Source organism: Vulpes vulpes, chromosome 12, assembly GCF_048418805.1.
Source record: "Vulpes vulpes isolate BD-2025 chromosome 12, VulVul3, whole genome shotgun sequence".
NCBI classification, from domain to species: Eukaryota; Metazoa; Chordata; class Mammalia; order Carnivora; family Canidae; genus Vulpes; species Vulpes vulpes.
In genome coordinates, this window is record NC_132791.1 from 20,593,034 (window position 1) to 20,618,802 (window position 25,769).

General features: G+C 43.6%; 1 protein-coding gene across 5 annotated transcripts in view; it reads left to right on the forward strand.

Moving 5' to 3' along the window:
* FBXO10 (F-box protein 10) overlaps positions 1–25,769 on the forward strand; it is a 51,799-nt gene that overhangs the window by 8,630 nt on the left and 17,400 nt on the right. For all 5 annotated transcript variants that reach the window (XM_026013321.2, XM_026013325.2, XM_072727909.1 and 2 more), the window contains 3 exons: positions 17,537–18,127; positions 21,399–22,232; positions 25,275–25,424. In XM_026013321.2, coding sequence (XP_025869106.2) covers positions 17,543–18,127; positions 21,399–22,232; positions 25,275–25,424 — 1,569 coding nt within the window. In that variant the 5' untranslated portion in view covers positions 17,537–17,542. The remainder of the gene's footprint in view (positions 1–17,536; positions 18,128–21,398; positions 22,233–25,274; positions 25,425–25,769) is intronic.

Consider the following 25,769-nt stretch of genomic DNA (forward strand, 5'->3'; position numbering starts at 1 on the left):
AGCCCTCCCTTGTTTGCACTTGCTGCAATCAGAATACTCACTAGAACAGATACTTGGAACTTGCGGGCAACGCCCACGGGGGTGAATTTCTGTTACTGCCAATGACTGCTCTGGAAAGAAGTCTCACTCTCTTTTGTAATTGGATGGTGAGCAGCTACAAAACATGTTGGCTTGGTGACAATAAAGAATACACCCACTGCTTGGCCTGGTGTCAATGTCTGTATTGTTGGCCACGGAGTGGGGCAGTGGGCTCAGCAGTGAGCTCCACTCCCTCTGTGGTCTCCTTGTTCCCTGCCTCACACAGAAAACCCTAAATTATTGCCCATCAATTAATTTTTTTTCTAAGATGTTGGAGGATTGGTCCAAATGCATTACAATGAAAGAAATTAGGGAAAGGAAAGGGTCTTAGGAGAAAAGGAATTCATCACCATTTATTGTGTGTTTACTATGCGTCAGACACAATGTTAAAGGGATTTCCATCCATTCTCTCATTTCATCCTCACAACAACTCCCTAAGGTATTATCCCCACTTTCATAGATAAGCTGAGACACATGATGGTCTGACTCCATTGAATGTGTAATTTCGAGTATAAAGTAACAATCACTTGGTGTGGAACTGCCTCAAGCTGAGAGCGATTAAGGAGAAATGTTGAGAAAAAAAAAAAAAAAGGAGAAATGTTGGAGGAGTGTGTGGTCGTGTGGGAGGCAGGAGGTAGTGAGAAGGGCTCTGATCAGGTGTTCCCTTCACAGACCATGCCTGGGAGGAGGCCCAGAACTAATGCGTAATAATTGCAGGATTATAGTCATCCTTATTTCATGATCTGGGAGCTTATGTGTCTGTGTGGTGAGGTTAGAAGGTCCTCCACCATCATTTCACAAATTAGGAACCCCAGAAGCTCAGGAAGGGAACTAGGGGGCAGGCTGTTGTAGTGGAAAGAGCAGAGGTTCTGGACTCAGTCCAGGTGTAGGAACTAAAGCTGTCCCACTTACTAACTAAATAAAAAGCACAGTAACTATTCCTGGAATTGGGGCTAAGACCACTACCTCTGATGTTGTAATTGCTCACTTAGATGACATATAAAAGGCACCTGGTTTAGTAAGTGCTCAGTACACTGCTCCCTGCCCCCTCAAGGTCACCCAGTTGATCAGAATCAGGACTGAAACCCAGGTTTTAGGATTTCTCAAGCCCAGTGCCCTCTAAGTGAACTGCTGTGAAAGGGCTGCACATTGGAGGGAGAGAGGGCCCTTACCAACCACACTCAGCACCAAACGTGCATCAGAACACAGCGTTCTGGTCTATGCCATCAAATTTCAAAGCTAAAATAAGAAACAGCTGGTTATTTTTCAGGCTGAGGAGAGCTGAGGTTTGAAGAAATGATGAAAAGCCCAGCTGCGATTTTTGTCATCTTCAAAGCCTTAAGTTTTGTCTCATTTCCAGTAGTATGTGTGTAGGTATGTATACAGGGAGGGTTCTTTCTTGGTTTACAGTATTTTACTCTATTTTCAAACTAAAACCCACAAAACTCCAGAGAAATTTACTTTGATTTGAAGAAAGATCTAAACCTATTACAGTTGCTCCCTTAGTTCAGTTTGTGGTTATTTTCACTGGTTTCAGTATGCTTCATAACCGGGAGGATATATGTTTTTCCCCTTCGTTGATACTAGATAGAGTTCTGAGCTGTTCTAGAATCTCCCCCACCCCTTTCATTTATTAAAAGCAGAATTCCTGCCACTTTGATACTGATCTGGCCTCCCCTAGGTAGGAAGTAAGTGCATTTTCTTCAGTAAACAATGAAGAACATGGGAGCTGATTGTATAATATACACAGCAGAGTTGTGAAGTCCCCTTTCTCAAATGAAAAGCGTGTTGGGTCCCTTTTATCGGAGTCATCTCATTATGGGGTAGAACCTTTTGTGCTGGGACTCAAGGCAGTTCCCCACTGCCCGCAAAATTAATGAAAGCTCTGTGAACTGATTCCGCCAGCCTTTTTTCCTGACCCTTTCAGACTCCTGGAGCTGCTGCCAGACTGAGCTTCATACTGTGTCCTCGGCCTGCTTAGAGGTTCCATACCCTGCAGCTTTGCTGACATGCTTTCCTCTGCCTGCAGTCCCCTTTCCTGGATTCCCTGGATGCCCCAGCCCTGCCCATATCTCAGAGTGCAGCTCAGAGGCCAGCTCTTCCCTGAAGCTTGGCTTATTAATGGTTGAAAACCTAGTCTTTGGGGGTCAAACCTGGTTCACAAGGGGATTCTGCGGCTCTCCAGCACAGTGATTTGGGATAAGTCATTTGTCACGTTAGTTTCTCCCAGACTTAGTTTCTTCACTTGTAAAGTGATACTTTAGATCAGGGCTTCTCAAACATAGGTGCACAGGAGTTCCCTGGTGATCTTGTTAAAATGCTAGTTCTGATCCAGTAGGTATGAGATAGTGCCCAAGAGTTGGCATTTCTAACCAGCTCCTGGGTCCTAGGAACAGCATTCGGAGTTGCAAAGCTTTGGAGGGATATTGGGAGAATAGAATGAAATAATGCATGAAAAGTGCTTAATATGGTGTCTTTCAAATATTCATGCTGAGTAAGTGGTTGTTGCTGCTGTTATGGTTGCCTTCTATTACTGGTTGATTTGTCTACCTGGAAGTCACATTTATATTCTTTAAACAAAGGCTTTTTCCCCTCTTATGGCACTGAGCACCTCTTCACTCATACTGATTTTATGGGAGTAGAGATAGCTTTGTCTCCTACCAGAGTTGAGGATAGGGTCTTTATCTTGTTTCTGATTCCCTCACGGTGCTTCACCACACAATCTTCTATATAGTAAGAATGGACTACATACTCAGGCTTCATTTACTTCTTTTTTTATTCGATAGGGATCTATGTCACGGTAGGAATTCAGTGGCTAATGGTTTAAATAGTCTCAGCTATTCTAATACACCAGATGATGATAGTGATTATTCATTTAGTAAATGTTTATTGAGTACCTATCACAGACAAGGCAGAGATCTAGGCAAAGTTCCTATGCCTTTCTGTCCTTATGGGACTTGCTCAGGGGAGCCAGACAATAAATAAAGAAAAGCATATTTTTATAAAAAGATAAGCTCCTTGAGCACAGAGAAGGTATCTAATTCATCATGGTGAATTTCCTCATAGTAGGTGTTCAGACACTGTATCACCTGGGCACTCTACATCTGCAAACACTGTCTCACTTTCACATGGTAGTCCTTGTGGTATAACTCGGCACTCCCTCGTGTCCCTCCCACCTGCCCCACAAATCCACTCACACAAGCCTAAATGAACTATATAGATGTCACTAGAGGTTTTACTCCTAAGCCCACCCTGCCTGCCCATCATGATGCTCAGCAAACTAATAGGCCAATAGACCCATTCTCTCAAAAGCAGTGGGAGTCTAGACAGCAAAGCAAAGCTTCACTTTCAGTGCCTCACATTGATCAGAGCCCTGTACAGTCCTCTAAGTATTCAGTCCCAATTTCTCCTTTGCTGGGTCCTTTTCCATTTCATGCCCTTTATATTTCACCTGGCAAGGACTTGGTCATCAGACTTTTTTTCTCTAGTGATCTCATCCCATCCCATGACTTTAAATGTCATTTGGATCTCTATTCAAATGTCACTTCCTCAGAGACCTTCCTTGATGACCCTATCTAAGTGGCACACATGTTCATGCTCAGGTACATGTGCACACCCCTTAGCCTGCTTTATTTTCTCCTTGCAGCATCTGTTATTTTTTAAATTTATTGTCTCTAAAGGTAGGGACTTTGTCTTGTTGTTCACTGCTTGTCAGTCCTTAGAACAATGCCTAGTGTGATAGTAAACAATATATTCAGATTTGTTGAATAAATGATTATTTTTCCTTGGAAATTCTTGAAATGCTCATGAAATGTAGCAGGACAGCCATCATGAACGTGTTTACATATGAGGAAATGGGTTCAGAGGGGTTAAAGGATTTGCCTCAAGTCACAAGGCTGGGAAGCAGTAGAGCTTGCTTGTTGAGACTCAGGTCTTATGGGACTCATGTCCCAAGAGGGTAGCCTCTGCCCCTCCCACTAAGGCTGGGGACACCCTGTGGCCCAGAGGGTTAAGAGTGCCATACAGAAGCTCTGAGTTCTCACATTCTTGGGAACACACAAAGGGAACAGCTTGAGGCCTACCTCAGGCCCTGGTCCCTCATCCCAAACAAGTTCCCACTTTGTTTCTCCAGCTCTTTACAGGCTCACACTCCAGGTGCGCCAGCCCTAGGGGACATTCGTTACTTTTAATTCCATAGTTCAGAGGCCTCAATGGGAAAAAGGAAGGGCAAAACTTGAATACCTTTTTTTTTTTTAAGTGTTACCTGGTTATAGAAATCCCTGTTGCTGCATAGATCCCCATGGATTAGTGTAAAGATATAGTAAATAAAGCCAAATGGAACAACAGGGAGTGTGACCGTTGAATAAAAGGAAATCCTCTTTGAGTTCGGAGGGTCCTATGTGTAGAATTGTCAGCCTCATTCTAGATTCAGCCCATGGGGTGTTGCCAGATTTGGGGACATGTCCAAGTTTGGAGGAAAGAAAGCTCTGAAATGTGGAAAATCCCCTGCTGCCGTATCTTCCTTCCATTGACAGGCCTGCCACAAGACCCTTAGCTTTCCAGGCACCTTTGCCCCAAATCCTCTGGAGACCCTCACATCATCCTGAGGGAAAGAAACTGTCATTTAATATTTGCTGAGTTGTAAGTTTCTGCTCACTGTTCTACCTGTTGTGGATGGATCTTGAAATAGAGCTCTGATCAGGCCATTTCCCTCCTGAGGAATCTGCAATAGAATACAAGCTTCCATTGTTCACATCCAAGGCCCATACCAACATGCAACATCTGTAAGAGAGCAGAACTCTAGGGACTCCAAGGGAGCAGAACTGAAACCAACTGAAGAAGGAGCTAAGAGCTGGATTTTGGCTCAGTTTTAGGAAATATACCAAAGTTGGCTGCAGACAAACCATGGAATGGGCCATCTCAGGGTGTCCAGGAGCTTCCTGCTAGTGGCCTTTACAGTTTCACATGCTCTATAAGTCAGGAAGGGACAGGTTATACTGTAGCAACAGTCCTCAAATTCTTTTTTTTTTTTTTTTTAAGATTTTATTTATTTATTCATGACAGAGAGGCAGAGGGAGAAGCAGGCCCCATGCAAGGAGCCTGATGTGGGACTCAATCCTGGGCCTCCAGGGTCACACCCCAGACCAAAGGCGGCGCTAAACCACTGAGCCACCGGGGCTGCCCAGTCCTCAAATTCTTAATGCCTTAACCTGAAACAAAGGATTATGTTTTATGTATGATGTGTGTCTATTTTGGGTTAGCATGGGGACTCTACAAGAGTAGCTGTTGTCTCAAATGTTGCCAGTTGCTATGCCAGAGAAAAACAGAGCTCTGGTTGGTCTTGCATAGGCAGTTAAATCTTTAGTCAAGAGATAGCACACACCTCTTCTCAAAACTCACTGATTAGGGATCCCTGGGTGGCTCAGCGGTTTGGCACCTGCCTTCAGCCAGGTGTGATCCTAGAGTTCCAGGATCAAGTCCCACGTTGGGCTCCCTGCATAGAGCCTGCTTCTCCCTCTGCCTGTGTCTCTGCCTCTCTCTCTGTATCTCTCTCTCTCTCTCTCTCTGTGTGTGCGTGTCTCATGGATAAATAAATCTTAAAAAAAAAAAAAAAACTCACTGATTAATACTAGCCATGTGTCCCACCCAACCACTGGAAGGGCCAGTACAATCCTATCAGGTATGCAGGAGGGGAAACTGGGACTAGTTGCTGAAAAGCACTAATTCCCAGCAGTGTACATTGGATCTCTTCTTGGTTGCAAAAATCTTCTGGGGTAGTATCAGGGTCTCTAGTTTATATATGAGGAAACCAAAGGCCAGGGCTTAATTAAGTGACTTCCTCAAGGTCTCATACAGCATGGTCCAAGTCTTCTGACTTTGAGATAATACAGGGAGGTCCATATCACCAAGAAGGTTGAAAACTGAAGAGAGTCATTCATTGAGGATGCTACATCAAAGTGTGGAAGGGAGACCCTTTTCATGCAGTCACCAGGGAGCTTGATAAGCATGCCGATAATTAATTCCACTCCAGAGAGTCTCATTTCTGGAGATCTAAAGTGGGAGTAGGAGCAAGCCCTGGGTAATTCTGAAGTAGATGGCCAAGAGCCATGTTTTAAGAACCACTGTTACAGAAATCTCACATGCCTGGTTTAAAAATAGCCTGAGCTCTGTAAGCTGCAATAGTGCTCAATTCTTGCTATCCCAGGCTGTCCATTTCCTATCAATTGTTTTCTCATCCCAGTATCCCCCATACTCCATAAGGGCTATATTTGCAAAACAAATGAACTAAGGAATAAAAGGATTTTTTATTCTTTAAATTTTTTATTCCCAGTTGAATTTTAAGAATTTCTACATGGGAATTTTTATATGGATGCAGGAAACTTGAGTGGAGAGTGAAGGTCCTTGAAACTGGATTTCTTTTTTTTTTTTTTTTTTTTTTTTTTGAAACTGGATTTCTATAGTAAATTTACATAAGTTTGCAAAAATGAGATAAAAATTGGGGTGGTGCCATGATGGAAATTCACCTCTACCTATTCATTTACTTAAAAACACTATTAAGCATGTACTTGGTGCAGGTATTAAATGGTGTGTTTGGTTCTTGCCATACTCTATACTTCAGTTGTAGTGGCCCAGAGTATTCCTTATTGATGGACTGCTAGAGTAACTGGGAAACTCATCTGGGACAGAGATTGGCAGTGCTGGGTGCTGTGCAATGTCACATGGGGCATACAGTAGGTTGGCTGGGTCAAACACATAGTGAACAAGGTTCCAGTCAGCAGTGAAGCAAGATGCATTGGTGGTTGTAATTTGGGTAGTTGTGATTTGGGTCTCTTATATCCTCTGGAGAATTAGAATAGTGACCATTAACAATAGGTCCCAGAGAAGGCCCTATTGGGCAGACCTACCAAAGGCCATATGGAAGTCTCTCACCTGAAAAGCTATGTGGGTTAGGTCCCCTTAAGGTTAGTGGATTCACTCACATACAGCTATCAGAGTTGTCTCCTGTAGAAAGAACATCCTGGTTAAGGCATGTCGGAAAGTATACAATTTATGATGCTCTCAGGAAGAACAGCAGAGTCAGAGAAGCTAATAAATTGGAAAGTAGGAGATAGAAACAAAGAGAACAAGGAGCCTAAGAAGTCAAAGCTCTTAAAAAAAAAAAAAAACTTTCAGATGGCAGCAGTTGACCCTTGTTAAGAGGTTACCCTTTGGTGGGGCACCTGGGTGGCACAGTGGGCTAAGCATCTGCCTTCAGCTCAGGTCATGACCCCAGGGTCCTAGGATCTAGCCCAGAGTCTGGCTGCCTGCTCAGTGGTAAGTCTGCTGTTACCTCTGCCCACCACCCTCCCCAACCCCACACATGGACTCTCGTGTGCCCGCACACTGTCTCTCTCAGGTAAGTAAGTTCTTTAAAAAAAAAAAAAAAAGATTACCCTTTGGGAAGAAATGCTTGAGTGGTTGATAATTTGTCTACTTTCATATAGGAACTAGTTTTGTTTTTGTTTTTTTACAGAGGAGGGAGGAGCAGAGGAAGAGAGAGAGAATCTTAAGCAGGCTCCACACCCAGTGAAGAACCCATTAGAGAGCTCAACCTCATAACCCTGAGATCATGACCTGTGTGGAAATCAAGAGTCAGATGCTTAACTAGCTGAGCCACTCAGACGCGCCTCATATAGGAACTTGTTAAAATGAGGATAATAGTGTTCTTCTGGTGTTTTTAAATTGAAATGCAAAACAATAAGGAAAAAAAAGAAGTGAAGCAAAGATAACTAGGAACGTATTATAAATGAGCTCCTTTTAATAGGGAGATGAAAAATTTAGAAAGGTAAATGTAAACTGTATGGGACATATGATGGTCTTTATGTGGGAGAAGGAGGTTGAATCTGAGCTAGTCAGAAGAAAGGAACCTTGTGAAGGGTTGGGACTAGCTAGAAGAAATGTGATATATGAAGTCACTAAATTCAGAGAACCTTGTACAGGTCACCAAGACCTTATGGAGAAACAGCAAAGTAACATTTTAATATTATTATTATCATTATTATCTTTTAAGTGAGGTGAGCCAAAAACAGAGTTGAGGAAAGGTTCTAATTAAGACTGAATTACATCTAACCCCCTCAGAGTAGCCCTGGCATCAGAACTCCTTTCTTATGCAAATGATATCCTAATAAGAGCAATAGTCAAATTAGGAAAAGAATAATTAGAGGCAGAGCCACAAAAGATCTGGGAAGAAAGTTGATTTGGAGTACAGGATAGGAAGCTATGAGAGAAAGGAGTTATGTGAGAGTTAAATATAGAAGAGTTTGTCTTACCAGAAGTACTGCCGACCTGTTTCTTTTCCAGTGACTCTGGTCAAGTCAGTTGTGGGTAATACTAAATCATGTAGTTATTTCCTCTGGTTTACTTATTGGCATCATTTCCGGCAAGAACCTGGAGCGTAGGAAAAACCAGAGTCACACTCATTGTATCTGCGAAGAGTGGACCTGGTATTAGAGTAACCTAGGGTGTATCCTCTCACTTTTCTGTTGCTCTGACTAGTTGGAGTAGAGAAGGGGATCAGCACCAGGTACTGAACTTTCTGAGATCAAAGTATCCAGTCCCTATCTCCAAAGAACCCCACAATCTGATAGAGGAGCCAGGAATCCATTGAAAAGCCTTAGAAACAATGACCAAACCTAGTAGAAATAAACATCTCTAATACACTGGTTGTGGTATTGAAATATGACTTCCAATTAAAGCAACCAGGACAAAAATAAGCTCAACTGATTTTTGACAAAAGTACAAAAGCAATTCAATGGAGAAATGATAGCATTTTCTACAAATGGTGCTGGGACAAACAATCATAGGGCAAACAAAAACAAAAAAACTTCAAATTAAGCCTTACATCTTAATCAAAAATTAACTCAAAATGGATCGCTAATTTGCATGTAAAAGGTAAAATTATAAAACTTTAAGAAAAAGCAAAATCTTCAGGATCCAGAGCTAGGTAAAGAGTTCTTAGACTTGACACCAGAAGCATAATTCATAAAAGGGTAAATGTCAGAAATGTGCTAAAGTGGTGCTAGCATGAGGATTAAAAAATAGATCCATGAAACAGAATAAATCACCCAGAAATAGACCCACGCTACTGTTATTTGATTTTTGACAAAGGTACCAAAACAACCCAACTGGGGATAGTAGATTGTTTTCAACAACTGGTGCTGGAATAACTGAATTCTCACATAAAAAAATTTAATTTCAACCACTGCATCATACCATAACAAAAATTAATTCATGATGGATCATAGATCAAAATGTTAAAGTTAAAATCACAACACTTTTAGAAGAAAATACAGAGAAGAATGTCAGGCATCTGGGTGGCTCAGTTGGTTAGGTTTCTGCCTTCAGCTCAGGTCATGATCTCAGGCTCCTGGGATTGAGCCCCCACATCCCACTCCCAGCTCAGCAGGAAGTCTGCTTTTCCCTCTCCCTCTGCTGCTCACCCTACTTGTGCTCTCTGGTTCTATCGCTCTGCCAAAGAAAGAAAGAAGGAAGGAAGAGAGAGAGAGAGAGAGAGAGAAAATATATATATATAAAGAAAATGTCTTTCTGACACAGGAATTAGCAAAGCCTTCTCAGAAGGGATCAGTCATTTGGAAAAGGTGAATTAGACTTCATCAAAATGTAAAACTTCTCATCAAAAGACACCATCAAGAAAAGGAAAAGATAAGCTATAAACAGGGAGAAAGTATTCCCAGACCATATATCTAGTAAAGGATATATTAAAAAGTCCTACAATTGAATATTAAAAAGACAACCCAATTAAAAAAAAAAATAGAAGATGTGAACACACTCCTGAAAGGAGATACATGAATGGCAGTAAGCACATGAAAAAGTGCTCAACATCATTAGTCACAAGGGAAGTGAAAATTAAAACCAAAATGAGATGCCATTGCTTACCCACCAGAATGATAGAATTAGACCAACAACAATAAATGGTAGTGAAGTTGTAGAGCAGTATTTCTTATACATTCGTGGTGAGAGTGTAAAATGGTATAATTTGTTTGGAGAAAAGACCCAGCAGTTCCACTTTTGTAAGTATTTACTCAAGAGAAATTAAAACATATGCCCACAAAGCATTTGTATAAGAATATTCACAGCAGCATTATTCATAATAGCTTCAAATTGGAAACAGTTCAGTCTTTCCTCCATAGTAGAATCGATTTTTAAAAACTGATATATCAATATATTATACAGTGAAATAACTACTCAGCAATAAAAAGGGATGAGTTACTGATACATACAACATAATGGATGAATCTCAAAAAAATGTTATACTAAGTGAAAGAGCCTTAACACAAAAGCATACATACTACGTATTTCCATTTATATGAAATTCTAGAACAGACAAAACTAGTCTATGTGGAAATGTCACGACAGCAGTTGCTGCTTGGGGTTTGGGGTGGGAATTGACAGAAAAGTCATGAGGGAATATTTTGGGGGTGATAGTAATACTCTATTTTTGATACGGGTTGGAATTACATGCGTGAATGCATTTGACAAGATTATCTGGTTGCATCTGTGGCACATCCATACCATGGGATGTTCCTTAGCATTTTAAAGGAACAAACTAGTGATGCACACAACTTGAATCTCTAAGGAATTATGCTGATCGGGGAGGAAAAAAAAAGCCAGTCTCAAGAGATTATGTACTGTATGATTCCATTTATATGACATCTTTGAAGTGACACAGTTTTAGAAATGGAAGACAGATTAATGGTTGTCAGGGATTAAGAACAGGGAAGAGGAGTCAGGATGGGATCTTGTGGTATCAGAACTTTTTGGTATTTTGATTGTGCTAGTGGATACCCAAACCTACACAGGTGATAAAAGGTAATGGTTAGAACATAATACAAACACACAACAATGAATGAGTCCAGGTGAAACTGAGGAACTCTAAAGAAGGTGATAGATTATATCAATGTCATTATGCTGGTTGTGATTATAGTGTTGCAAAATGTTACCAGTGGGAGAAACTGAGAAAGTATACAAGAGGTTTCTCTGTATTATTTCTTACAACTACCTATGAACCTACAATTATATTAATAAAAACTTCAATTAAAAAATATCTTAGGGGCATCTGGGTGGCTCAGTTAAGTGTCTGCCTATGGCTCAGGTCATGATCTCAGGGTCCTGGGATCAAGCCCTGTATCAGACTGCTCAGCAGGGTGTCTGCTTCTTCCTCTCTATCCTTGTTCTCCCTCCTGTCTCTCTCTCAAGTAAATAAAATCTTAAAAAAAAAACTAAAATAAAATAAATAATTTTTTTTTAAAATTTCTTACATGTCTGATACCATGTCTGGGCAGGAAATGTAAAAACTGAGCCAGGAACATCTTGACATACCACATGGCAAGGACACTATCAAAAATTACTGAGGTTGTGTCAAAATGACTGAGGTACCAAATTGAGGTTCAATTTGAGCTTCAATAAGAATAGCAATTTCAAAGACTTGAAACCTGTAAAATATATTTAAATACATAGATTCTCATAATACACACACACACAAATTGCTTACCTTCAAAGAATCACAAAGACAATTCATTGTCTTGAGACTTGGGAAATGAAGACCTTTCCTAAATATATGGTACAACTGGGTAACTTTAAAGAATAGATGAAGAGGAGCATCTCCCAATATAATTACTTCATCAAAAGAATCCACCAAATGATACAGTTAGAGTTAGTACCATTTTGTTACCTCCAGGTGAATTAATGGATCCAGGCAATGAGTATCAGTGGACACTAACATCAGAAAAGAGACGGCCGGACTTGTGGACGTTTTCTGATAAAAACATGCAGTACCACTTGTAGCCTTGCTAAAGGGATCAAGGCCTGAGTCTCATCTGGCCTCTGGATCCAGCTGCCAATGTGCAGAAGAGACGAAAGGGCAACAAGGTGAACTCTCCGATGAGAAAGCATGCAGTCAGCAAAATTAAGACTGAGAAACTGGTCAGATTATTGAGGTTCTTCAACAGACAGCTTGTAAAGAAAGGAAAGGGATGAAATGGAACCCTGTGGATGGAATGAGAATCGAACACATACCAAGCTAAAAACCTGAGGACAAAACTAAATCTCTAGAACCTCAGGTTGCATACTTAGGTGATAAAACCACAAAGCCCCAAGGAAGTGATTACTACAGAAACAGGAATATGTTTTACCTTTGCAGGGAGGATTAGAGTGGGGCACATGGGGAGGCTTCTGGAGTAGCTGGCAAAATTCTGTTTTCTGATCTCGGTAGTTGTTAGTAGGATGTTTGCCTTATAAAATAATTCACTAAACTATACATTTGCTCTGTGTACTCCATTTTCATTTACACTGTAAGAAGGCTATGATAGAACTAAAGTAGTTGTGGGAGGCCGGAAGAGGCACTTGACGTCTGAGGAGAGAGGATGAAGAAAGATCCTTTGAGCAAGGTGCTATTGGGAGCACAAGGGTAGGTGGGGTGGATGTCAGTGATGAGGCTAGAGAAATAGACCAGCACATGACCTGTCATCTGTACTAGGTTTTCTTTTGGAAGGCATGGGAACCATTGAGGAATTCTTAGCTGATATATGGCATGCCCACATTTATACTTTAGAAAGCTTCCCTTGGTGGCTGTGTGTGAAGTGGATTGGATGGAGGAGGCGGGACTGGTTCCAGGGAGACCAGTTGAGAATCTACTGTGGTAATCCAGACTAAAGACAGTGAGGCCAGGAACAATTTGGTGACAGAGAGGGGAGAGAGGAAAGGATTAATTTGAGAGTGCTTAAGGAGGCAGAAACAGGACGTGAGAGACTATCTGAGAGAGAAGAAGAGAGAAAAGAAATCAGGAAGGTTTCCCTGGTTACTGACTAGGGTGGCAAAGTGGAAGATGATGGTACCATTAACTGGGACATGGAGTATAGGTGGTAGAGCAGGCCTGGAGATGATAATCTATACGATTTTTTTTAATTGAGATAAAGTTTACATACAATAAAATGCACGGAACAGAAGCACGCAGTCCAGTGAGTTTTTTTCAGATGTGTGTACCCATGTGACTAACACAGCAGTGAAGATGTAAACATTTCCTTCACTCCTGAAGTTTCCATGGGACCCCTTCAAGTGCTATTCTGATTTTTATCACCGTAGATTAGTCTGTTTTTAAACTTCACCCATACGGAATCATACAATATGTTGTCTTTTGTGGCTGGTTTCTTTTCCTTAACATATCTTTGTGGCTCACCTGTCTATTGTATATATATCAGCAATTCATTCCCCTTTACTGCCGAATAGTATTGCATTACATAAATATACCACAATTTGTTTATCTTCTCTTCTGGTGATGGACATTTGGATTGTTTTCAGTTTTTTGTTTGTTCTGCTATTATGAATAAAACCTCTGTAAACATTCTCATAAAAATGTTTGTGTAAATACACATTTTCATTTATCTTGGGTAAATGTCTAGGAGTGGAATTCCTGGGTCATAGCATAGGTGTGTATTTAATTGCAGAAGAAACTAACAAATAGTTTTCTAAAGTGATTGTACTATTTTATACTCCTACCAGCAATGTATGAGGGTCTGGTTGCTTCACATCTCAGTGCTTTGATGCTTTTAGTGTTTTTCTTTTTTTTTGTTGTTTTTTTTGTTTAACCACTGTAGCGAGTGTCTCATACACACACATCTATCTCACTATGGTTTTAATACAAATCAAGCAATGAATAATAATGATGTTGAGCATCTCTTCTTCTTGTCTGTTTTTCTTTTGTGAAGTTTCTTTTCAAATTTTTGCCTGTTCTTTATTGTATTTTTTTTTTATTATTGAGCTATAGGATTCTTGATATAGTCTCTCCTATATGTACATTGCAAATATTTTCTCCCATTCTTTCACTTGTCATTTTCTTAATGATGCCTTTTGATGAGCAGAAAATTCTAAGAGACCAATTTATTTATTTTTTGTCTTTTAGGATTAGTGCCTTTTGTATTCTCAGAAATCTTTGCCTATCCTGAGGTTGCATATTTTCTTAGGTTTTTTTTAAAGATGTATTTATTAATTATAGAGACTGGTGTGTGTGAGAGAGAGGAGGAGCCTGGGGAGGGGAGAGACAATCTCAAACAGACTCCCTGCTGAGCATGAAGCCTGACACAGGGCTCAATCCCACAACCCCAAGATCATGACCCAAGCTGAAATCAAGAGCTGGATGCTTAGCCAACTGAGCCATCCAAGCATCCCTTATGTTTTCTTCTAGAAGCTTTATAGATTTTGTTTTTGTATCGAGGTCTAAAATCAATCTTAAATTTTTGTATATGTTTTATATCAGAAGTTCATTTTTTTCATATGGGTCTCAAGTTTTTCCAGCACCATTTGGTGAAAAGGCTTTTGTTTATCCATGGAATTGCATTGATATTTTGTCAAAAGTCAAGTGCCCAGGGATCCCTGGGTGGCGCAGCGGTTTGGCGCCTGCCTTTGGCCCAGGGCGCGATCCTGGAGACCCGGGATCGAATCCCACATAGGGCTCCCGGTGCATGGAGCCTGCTTCTCCCTCTGCCTGTGTCTCTGCCTCTCTCTCTCTCTCTGTATGACTATCAAAAATAAATAATTTAAAAAAAAAAAAAAGACGGAACGGAAAAAGAAATTATAGAAGGGATTTCTGAAGGAGATTTTTGAAAAAAAAAAAAGTCAAGTGCCCAATATATATATTAGTCTGTTTCTGGACTCTCTTGTAGCTGGCGTGTTGAGGGAGCCTAGATATTGGTGGGGCTTGTTTTTTGTTTTGTTTTGTTTTGTTTTTTTGAGTGGTAAATAGTATTCTAACAGGCAGTTACGTTATTGCCAGAACCCTTTGATCCTATCAAGCTTGCCTTTTTTCTTCTAATTTGAATATGTTCCCATGACATACCCTTTTTGAGTCTCAGTGTGAACATTCCATATTCTGGGCTGGACTTCCATTATCTCCCAGGTCTACATGATCTTTACTATCAACATTTACCCCGTAACAGGCGATCTCCACTAAGTCTGATGAAGGCATGCCCTGTGCATGGGCAGTCCAGGTCTGAGCCAAGAAACGGGCCACCCACCCCACCCTGCCTCACAGATTCCAGCCACTTGAGCATCACAGAACTCCTATCTGCCTGCTCCGTGAGACTGCCACTCTACTTGGGTGCCATCTCCCTACCCCACAATGAGAAGGTGCCCCTGAATGAAAGCTAGAGAAGTTACATGCTCCCCTGTTGTATTTCCCTTCTCTCAAAGATTACGGTCCTGTGCAGTTTACTCTTTGGTGCCTGGAAGCATATATTCGGTCCAACTGTATGGTTTTCATGACAGGAGGGAGAATCTAGTTCCAGTTATTTTGTAATGCCCTAACATGAAAATTGAGGTTCAGTTTTGAATATAATGCTGAGTTTTTAGTATCTGTGGAACATCCCAGGATAAATGCTCAATAGGCATTGGTTACCTGTATGTGGAAGGCCTGAGAGAGACTATTGGGCCTGGAGATCTGGATTTTATAGTTGAAGCCAAGGGAATGGATATGATCACCTAGCTATATTTACCTTCTTAGGATAGAGAAGGAAGAAAAGAACCATTTTCTCTTGAAAAGCCTGAAAACGTATAGCTAAAGGAGGAGGTGAGGAACAGGAGACATGGCTATCACGGAGACCACTGTAAATAAAGCAGTGTTCGTTTGGGGGAGTCACAGCTACCAGGAGCCCAGCCTTTGCTTTGTAATGCTTACCAGTCCAGAGCCTAACTTTTCTTCAGTGCTGTCAAGGTCTTAGTAAAGTCATACTAGGTGATCATTACAGAAAAACCTATGTAACATGGCCCTAATACTAATCTGTGGAGTTAAAACCAGACCTGTCATGATGAAGTCTAGAATTCTTGTAGACATAAATCACACATTTGTGCTTCTGGCCTTCCTGGGCCTAGATAGCTGACAGGTATGATCATGATGTTCATTAAATGGAGAGGCAAACCAAGACCTTGAAGAGGTTAACAACTTGATTACAGTCTGTTGTGAAGTCTGCCCTATTTCCAATTTTAGTTTCTAGTTGTCTAGAGACTTTATAAGGTTTCAGACTTGGAAGTTGCTCTAGGTCATCTAACACAGTCCCCTTGTGTGTTAGGTGGGGAAACGGACACTCATAAATGAGAGGTATAAATAACAGAAATTCAATGAAGCCAACTTGAGCAAAAAGAATTTATCACAAGAGTACAGAGCTAGCTGATGGAATTCAAAAGGCAAAGATAAAGGTGAGTTTTGAGCATGGGCTGGAGCTGTGACCTGGAGTGCTATAGAGAAATTGGGATGGTGTCTGCCCTTCTCTGCTTGTTTCTGTGTCTCTGACTCATTCTTCTCTCAATGTAGACTAGCTGCTTCTGCCCCACCCCACCCTTACCCCCCTGCAAAGAAAATGGGCGCTAGCAGCTTTTCCTGAGTTTTATAACTTTAGGAAAGAAGCCATTCATTATCTTCCATTCAGCAAAGAAGTCAACCTGATTCTAGAATTGCAACTCCTATTCCCCTGGAGAGATCAGTGGCCCAGTTGGAGCCATCCAGAGTCCAACTGTTTGCTGCAATGGTCTGGGGTAGTATTGTCCTCTGACATGGCTACCAGGGGACCCTGCATCTCTAAAAATGTAGATTGTTGGTGTGGGGCAAAAAGCAAGGGGACAGATGGCTGGGCAGCCAGTGGGGTAGGTGTTTAAGACAGTAGAGTTGCATCAGTAGCAGAGCCAGGACCAAAACCCACAGCCTCTGATCCCACAGCAGTCTTTCCTGAAGTTTCCTTACATGAGAAAGCAATGGTAATTATTTGATCTGGCAATGAGGAGAGAGTGACAGATGGACACTCACTGTCTCAGTTCATTTTCCTCTTGGTACGAAGAAATAGAGTTCCCTTCCTTGGGAGTCTAGGGAATCCAGAGCTCTAGGACTGTAACAGCTAAAGGTGGGCTCCCTCTGTATTAGTTCAAAATCTTAGTTACAAGTCATAGAAACTCAAAAACAGCTTAAGCAAAAAAGGTCATTGAGGTACCCTGTAGAATTGAAGAAAGAACCGAAGATTCCAGGGCAGCTTCAGGAATCTGGAATCAGTACCACCAGGACACATACATGTGTGATCACTTACTTTTTCTGTTTTTCATTTTTCATCTTTCACCTCCTCACTTCTGCTTGGCTCTGGTACCGCAAGGTTTTCTCCACAAGTGGGAAGCATGGGTGATAGCAGTTCAGAGGTCATATCCTTATATAATGTCTGATCAAGAGAAAAGAGAGTCTTCCCTGCTGACTCCAGGTAGAAAAGTCCCAGAAGAGGATTCTAGTTGAGGGGATAGAGTCCTATGATTGGCGGTGCCTTGTCTGCTTGCACACTCTTGGGGTCAGGAGAAGGCAGGGAATATTTCAAGAAGGGGAGCTATAAGCAAGGTCAGCAAAAACCTCTCTGGTTTTGTGTCTATCTCTCAGGTGACCATGGAGGCTGGCGGCCTCCCCCTGGAGCTGTGGCGCATGATCTTAGCCTACCTGCACCTGCCCGACCTGGGCCGCTGCAGCCTGGTTTGCAGAGCCTGGTATGAATTGATCCTCAGTCTCGACAGCACTCGCTGGCGGCAGCTGTGTCTGGAATGCACCGAATGCCGCCACCCCAACTGGCCCAACCAGCCTGATGTGGAGCCTGAGTCTTGGAGGGAGGCCTTCAAGCAGCATTACCTGGCCTCCAAGACATGGACCAAGAACGCCCTGGACTTGGAGTCCTCCGTCTGCTTTTCTTTATTTCGTCGGAGGCGGGAACGCCGTACCCTGAGCGTTGGGCCAGGCCACGAGTTTGACAGCCTGGGCAGTGCGTTGGCCATGGCCAGCCTGTATGACAGAATTGAGCTGTTTCCAGGTGTGTACGAAGAGCAAGGTGAAATCATCCTGAAGGTGCCCGTGGAGATCGTAGGGCACGGGAAGTTGGGTGAGGTGGCCCTGCTTGCCAGCATCGATCAGCACTGCTCCACCACACGCCTGTGCAACCTTGTCTTCATGCCCGCCTGGTTCTCACCCTTCATGTTCAAGGTGGGTGTCCACATCCAGATGGGTGGCCTCTTCAGTCCTGACTTGGGCCTCTTCTCAGTGGGTTCGTAACCCCTTTGTTGTTGAAATTGGGAGTTTTTCGTTACTCCTAAAACACACTCCTCTGACCTCTGCACCAGTTGAAAAACGGGTAAGGGATCAGTAACGATCAACATTCTGCTTTATTCCTGGAAAGCTATATTAAAAAATAAGTCGAGGACTCAAGACCCAAACTGCTTTGTACTTCTTCCCTTCCACACTGAACGAACTGGAACCCCAGGTGAAGTAATTAGGTGGAAAAGCCAGGTCCTGGAGTATGCCACATGGTGACAGGAAACAGAACACCTCTTGCCCAGAGTTAGCCAAAGCCAGGAGAGGCTATGCAGAGCCAATGACCTTTAGCACGTTAGCCCCACCTTGTGGAGGAGGGTCAGAGAAGGTCAGGCTTTTACCAAGGGTGACTGAGGAGAGGGTTAGGAAATACCAGCCCAAATTAGAGAAGGTGACAAAACATGAGAGACACCTAACTCGGGGAAACAAACAAGGGGTAGAGGAAGGGGAGGCGGGCACTGAGGGGGGCACTTGACGGGATGAGCACTGGGTGTTATACTGTATGTTGGCAAATCGAACTTCAAAAGAAATAAAAAAAAAGGAAATACCAGCCCAACACTTACCTTCTAGGAACACAGAATGCAAGCTGTATTCAAACCAAAGGATGTATTGACATGTTGATAACTCCTGACAGCAGAGTTTGCAGTTTTACATTGCCTAGAAACATTTTACATTGCCTAGAAACTAGGTTTATTCCTGCTTTATTCCTGGAAAGCTATATTAAAAAATAAGTCGAGGACTCAAACCTAGTCAGTAATAATTATATCACCACTGTTACTACCAAGTAACAACAAATTGTCTCTGAGATTTGTAATGATCATCATACTACAGTCATTTACGTTGCACTTACTGGGTCCCTGGTATAGCTTTATAGCCATTCGTGAGATGGGTAGTGCCATCTGGTTTTATAGATGAACATAATGGGACTCACCAAGATTAAGTGACATGCCCAGGTCTCAGACTTAGTAAGGGACAGAGCTAAGATCTAAAGCCTGTATTCATAGGTGACTATCCATCTCTGACTTCATTTGATCCCCACAATAAACATTTGTGGGAGACAGTAGATGTGGAATCCCCATTTTTAGGTGGGGGTACTAAAGCCTCAGAGATGCTAAGTAACTTTCTCAAGTGGATAATTAATGAGGTTAGAACTCAAATTCTAGACACCTGGGTGGCTCAGCGGTTGAGCGTCTGCCTTTGGCTCCGGGCTTGATCCTGGAGTCCTAGGATCGAGTCCCACAAGGGGCTCCCAGCGTGGAGCCTGCTTCTCTCTCTGCCTGTGTCTCTGCCTTTCTCTCTGTATCTCTCATGAATAAATAAATAAAATCTTAAAAAAAAAAAATCTCAAATTCTAAGTACTTTTGAAATTACCTTGTGCTGGATTTCTTGGAAACTTAAAAGCCTGCTTTTTAGGCCCAGAATGTTTCAGAAGGACTAGTGAACAACTCCTATGCTGATCTGCAGACCCAGAAGAAGAGTTTGATTCGACACCCTTCACGTTTCATACGACATTTATTCTTAGAGTAATATGTTCGAGTCAGCCTTTCCTCCTTTAGAAGGGCAGCCACAGATCCTCATGGGGTGGGGCCTGGCATATATTAGCACCCCTTGAAAACCGGACAAGGGGCTAGGATGACCTTACCTGTAAAATGCAAAGGCCAGGGTGATTCCACAGTGGTTTTCAGTGACTTCTGAGGACAACCCCAGCAATGGTTCTGCACCTCCAGAGAACTGGTGTTCCATCTACAGAGGGGACCAAGTAAGGGAAAATAGATTTAAACTGCAGCAAGGAAAAAGCCATAAGGAAGAGCTTATAGAGGTTAAGGCGAGTGAGTAAGCTCTGGGCCAAGCTCTCCGGGGTGCTCACTGCCAGAGAATGTAAAAACTGTTCAGGGGTGGATGTGTCTGGATTACTCAGTGGAATCATGAAACACTCCGTCATTTTATGGTTCAAATCCATCTGATGGAATTTAGCGTGAAATCCGGAAACAGTTCTTTTTCAGGAATATAGAGTGGCTGGGCTTCTCAGCCATGCCTGGGAGCTAAGGGGCTCAGGTGAGTGGTGCTGTGGGATTCAGCTCTTCCCCACCCCAGAGGAGTCTCTGCTCTTTGTGTCCCTGACCCCAGGTAATGGTAGCTAATTTTTAGTGAGTGCCAACTCTGTACCTGGCTCCCTACCTTGTTCTTTGTTAGCTGGCAAGCCCTCTAGTGCAGACAAAGAGTCTCAGAGAGATGAAGTCCAGCCCAAAGTAACACACTTGAGAAAGGCAGAGCTGAGGGGTACCCCATGCAGTCAGACCCCAGAGCCCATCTTAACTACCGCTCAGCACTGCCCGGCTGTGGCAGGATACCTTGTCCCCCTCTTTAGGGACAGAGCCTGCTATCCTTTGATGTGCCACCCCCCACCCCCCATACCAGTTGCTACACAGGCTGGACTCTTTCCCAGAACCTGTGGCTGGGCCTCCCCTGCTGCCTGCCCCCGCCCGGGCAGGGCTCAGCCCCTCCTGGCCTCTCTTATATCAGCCCTCAGGCTTCTGCCTGGCTCTGTCCTGAGTTCAGATGCCAAGCTGGTGCTATGTGGGGTGCTGCAGGGCTGAGAAGATGGTGAAGGTGCCCTGAAGGAGTGAGACCTAGCAAGTCACCTCACAATCTCACACTTCCTTCGTGTAACCGAGACACCAAGCTGGGACTCCCTCATCCTTCAGGGGGCACAGTAAAATTGTGCTCAAATCCCAGCCTATTCTTGTGTTTGTAAAAGTCCAAAGCTCTCCTTGTCATTCCTGATCATCCCTAGAGCAACACTCACTCTCCTGGCTCACCTCTTGTGTTACCATGTTGACTTATCTCACCTAGCGTCCCTCTGAGCATTCAACTTCCTCCCTCTCTCTTCTCCATCTTCACCCCTCAAAGTTTATATTCTCACTAAATTTGGATTGGAAGGAGGGAAAGTCAGGCAACTCCAAATTATCCTCCCTCTGATGCAGAGCAGCTTCCTATCCCTGTGCCCCTGTGTGGGGGCTGACACATGCCCTTGGTGGGACAGAGAACAGGATCAGCAGGACAGATGGCCTCTCCAGCTCCACCCTCCTTAAAGAGCAGTTAGAGTACTGACTAGCAAAACAATTATCCCTGTTTTATCTATTTTCTCTTTTTTATTCCTCAGACAACATCAGGTCACATCCAGTTTGACAACTGCAACTTTGAAAATGGGCACATCCAGGTCCATGGCCCAGGGACCTGCCAAGTGAAGTTCTGCACCTTCAAAAACACCCATGTTTTTCTGCATAATGTGCCCCTGTGTGTCCTGGAAAACTGTGAATTTGTGGGCAGTGAAAACAACTCCGTGACTGTTGAGGGCCACCCATCAGCAGACAAGAACTGGGCCTACAAGTATCTCCTAGGGCTTATCAAGTCCTCACCCAGCATGCTTCCCACAGAGGACTCTGACTCTCTGATGTCCCTGGACCTGGAGAGCAGGGACCAGGCTTGGAGCCCAAGGACCTGTGACATTGTCATTGAAGGCAGCCAAAGCCCTACCAGCCCAGCCGCTACCTCCCCAAAGCCAGGCTCCAAGGCTGGCTCACAGGAGGCAGAGGTGGGCAGTGATGGGGAAAGGGTGGCCCAGACCCCAGACAGCAGCGATGGAGGCCTGAGTCCTAGTGGCGAGGATGAGGACGAGGACCAGCTCACATACAGACTGTCCTACCAAGTACAGGGCCCACGCCCTGTCCTGGGGGGCTCCTTTCTAGGCCCACCACTTCCAGGAGCGTCCATTCAGCTGCCTAGTTGCCTAGTGCTCAACTCCCTGCAGCAGGAGCTACAGAAGGACAAGGAGGCCATGGGCCTGGCCAGCTCTGTGCAGGGCTGCCTCATCCGCAAGTGCCTCTTCCGGGACGGGAAGGGAGGCGTCTTCGTTTGCTCCTATGGCCGAGCCAAGATGGAAGGAAACATCTTCCGGAACCTGACTTATGCAGTGCGGTGTATACATAATAGCAAGGTGCTGTCATGAGGCTCACTCTGCAGACACGTGAGGCATTACTGGATCACTAGGAACATTTTGATTAATGAGAGGGCTCCTGTGGCTATACACAGGAAGGCTTTGGTGGTGTTATTTTGCTTTCTTTTTTTAATCCTCTTTTCAGCTTATAACATACCCTTGCCTTATGTCTGTCATCTGATTTGGACAGAGCAGAAATTATTCTTCCCATTTTACAGAAGAGGACACAGGCCCAGAGGGCAAATGTGACTTACCCTGGTTCGCACAGCAAGTTAGTGGCAGAACTGGGACTAGAACCCAGGTCTTCCACCTCCTTTCACTATGTCATGCTGCTTCTCAAACATGTCCCCAAGTCCTAGGAGAAGGGACAAGTTTAGCTTGGATGAGAGAAAATTGAGGGACGCGTGATCACTGGCTTTGATCCAAACTGGAAAAGGCTTCCCAGAAGAGGTGTCTAAGCTGTGAAGGCTGAGTTGAAGACAGCCAAGGAATGGAATGGAGGGGAGGAACAAGGTTGGAGGCAAGATCAGTGAGGGGCAGTGGATAATTGTGGTCCAGAGGTGGAAAGGAGGGGACAAGGCAGCCTGGAAGGGTAGAAAGGAAGGCTTTAGGAAAGAGTGGTCAAAGGTGTGAGGCCTAGGTTTCCAACCTGAGTGGCTCAGGCAACAGCAGGAACATGGGAGGTAGAGACGAGGGTGCTAGGTTTGTGGCATTTCTGACATCCAGCAGAGATGCCATCTAGTTACCTGGATCTGGAGCTTTGGGGAGAGATGTCCCCTGCCAGACAGACTTGGGAGCAGGTTGTAGTTGATAGTCATTGAAAAGAAATGACATTACACGGCCTTACTTATAGCCCTTTTACACTATTGCCTCTGGGGGCTTTTGGCAGGAATTAGGCAGCCTATGAATTCCAAGTGAGTCTCTAGCAAGGAACCTGAGAAACTAATATTCAGGATTTTTGAGTGAAAAAAAAGAAAAGCCCCCATGGTATCTCATGCTAACCCAGCATCAGGTACAATTATATGCTAAGTGACATGCAGACAAACAGGGAGGTGTGGGCGGGGAGAACCAGGCCTGCTGAGCTGGTCCCATGCCCAGGAGCAAAGCCTTGATCCAGTGGCCTGAGGGCAGCCACCCGTCTCTGCCCTTTCCCAGGAGAGTAAGGATGGCAGAACTCAATTGCTTCAGATTTCACACAGAAAACCGTTTTTCTTGGTGTTTTGTGTATCTTGTCATTTTTAGTTGGAAGTTGAGTCTTTAGAGACTGAGGTCAGTCACATTCATGTGTGGAGATGGGCATACCTCTTTTACCAGGGCTTTAAAGGACCAAGTTTTGGGTCAGTACAGGGAGGATTGAGCTGGTTTGGATTTTGTTACGATTATCCTTCTCATACCATAGGCTTCATGCTCTTTACCTTCTGCTTTGCCAGTAGGTTTGCCAGTAGGCGTTACTCTGCCTCTCAGAGAGGGGCTGTCTCCGTGGCCTTGCCCCTCCCAGCAGTAGACTGCTTTCATTTGTGCCTCTGCGCTGGTGGTAGGCTTTCCCTCATGGACCTGTCTGTCCTTAGTCTTAGGTCATTGCGGTCTGTGGGTCTTGGAAGTAGGCCCTTTCCAGTGGCTCTGCCTCACCCTCAGCATTAGAGGGAGCTCTAACGATATGGGCCAGAGATGGGGTTTTTTCCTTTCCCTTGAGAGTGACAGGGTTTGCTACCCTTCCCCCAGTTGTTTCAGGCTCGTTCTGCAGGAGAGCTGGAGAGAAAACTCCAAGAGGGCCTTAGTGTGGCTGCCCTAGTTTTTCCCGTGCTTCCACCATGAGGGAGGCAGTCTCCAGTTTTCTGTCTTGTCCCCAGTATTTCCCTACAAGTACCTAGTGAGGTCCATGGAGAAGTGAACAGACACACCTACTCCCAGAGTTTCTGCACTGACACTGCTTCACACTTGGCCTTTAACAGCTGGCCAAAACTCATAGCTGGATGCTTAGGGGTTCATGTGGCGCTTGCATCTGTGCAGGCAAGCATGTGCTCACATCTCATCTCTTGGGAGGTACCTGTTTTCCTTAGATTTCAGGCTTGGGTGTCCTGCACCTCAGTTCTCTCATAGGTTCAAGAAAGGCTCTGTTTTGTATATGATTCTGTTCTTGTTGTAAGTGTGGGAACAGTGAATGCTCTCATCAGCTTTCTCCATGATAAACGGAAGGCTCCTCCTTGAAACTGTACTTCTGTTACCTCTCCCAGACTTTTATTTCAATGCAATATAATGTTTATTAGTGGCACACAGTTTATCGTAAGTAATATATTTTTATTAATACACAATTGTTTAAAATAATACAAATATATTCTGAATTTTTAATATACATATTAAATATGAAAAGAAAATGTAAGAGGTGATACATTCCCTTAAATAAGCTGTGCGCTGGGATGTGGTACCTTGTTTAAAGGAGGCTTCCTGGTACCAATACTTCTAATTGTCCCATAGTTTGGAGTACCAGTGGTTTTTGCACCTCCGGATACTACACCCAAGAAAGATTCAGAATGGACAAGAATAGGACTTTGTCTTACAAAGTGAAAGAGAAGGTGGGAGGTTATTCTCGGGTACATTCTCAGGTAGGTGAATTTTAGCAAAGGCACATGGGAACTTGATTCCATTCATTGTAGCTGTGCCCTTGGAACCTGGCGAGATCTTCATGTAACTCCAGTCCACATACAGTGTGAAGACCACCAAATCCCATCTTCTCTGAAGATCCTTTCTGTCCCATCATCCAGTTATTCTGCTCACAAGTTATGAATACAGGACACGGGGCCAAGCTTCGGTCCAGGTTTTATTTAAAAAACCACTGTGATTAGTAAGGAGCCTGCAGGGCAAAGCCAAGCAGGGCACAGAGCTCACTTCCACCAGGTAGGAAGAGGTGGTCCTTGCCTGTGATGGAATAGCATGAAAGGAGCAGATGGTAAGAAAAGGATTGAGGTATTCCCCCAGCAGTTTAAAAAAAAAAAAAAAAAAACCTGTGACAAGAAAACAAATGGCTTTCTCTTTTCTGCCTAGATTGTTATGCTCAGGAATGACATTCACCGCTGCAGAGCGTCAGGCATCTTTCTTCGCTTGGAGGGCGGAGGCTTGATCGCTGGCAACAACATTTACCACAATGCGGAGGCAGGCATAGACATCCGGAAAAAGTCCAACCCACTCATACTGGTACTTCTCTCTGTCTTCATACTCTTTTCAGAGTGGCTCTTGGTTCTTAAACCTCTTCTGAGATAATCTAAGTAAATGTTGCCATCTTGAATTTATATTGCTTCCTGTTTGCAAGTGGTTCCTGCCCTTTTCTGTGTGTCCTTATGACTCTGTCTCCTTTCTTCATGTTCTAGTGACATTGAATAATTCACCTCCCTGACAAGTCTCTTTGAAAAAAGAAAGAGGACTGGATAGCCAGGGACATTTCTAAGAGCACTTCCTCCGCCCTGATAGGCTCTGGTTGGCTCTGAGTTTGATAAGAATAAAGATCTAAGGGATCCCTGGGTGGCTCAGCAGTTTGGCGCC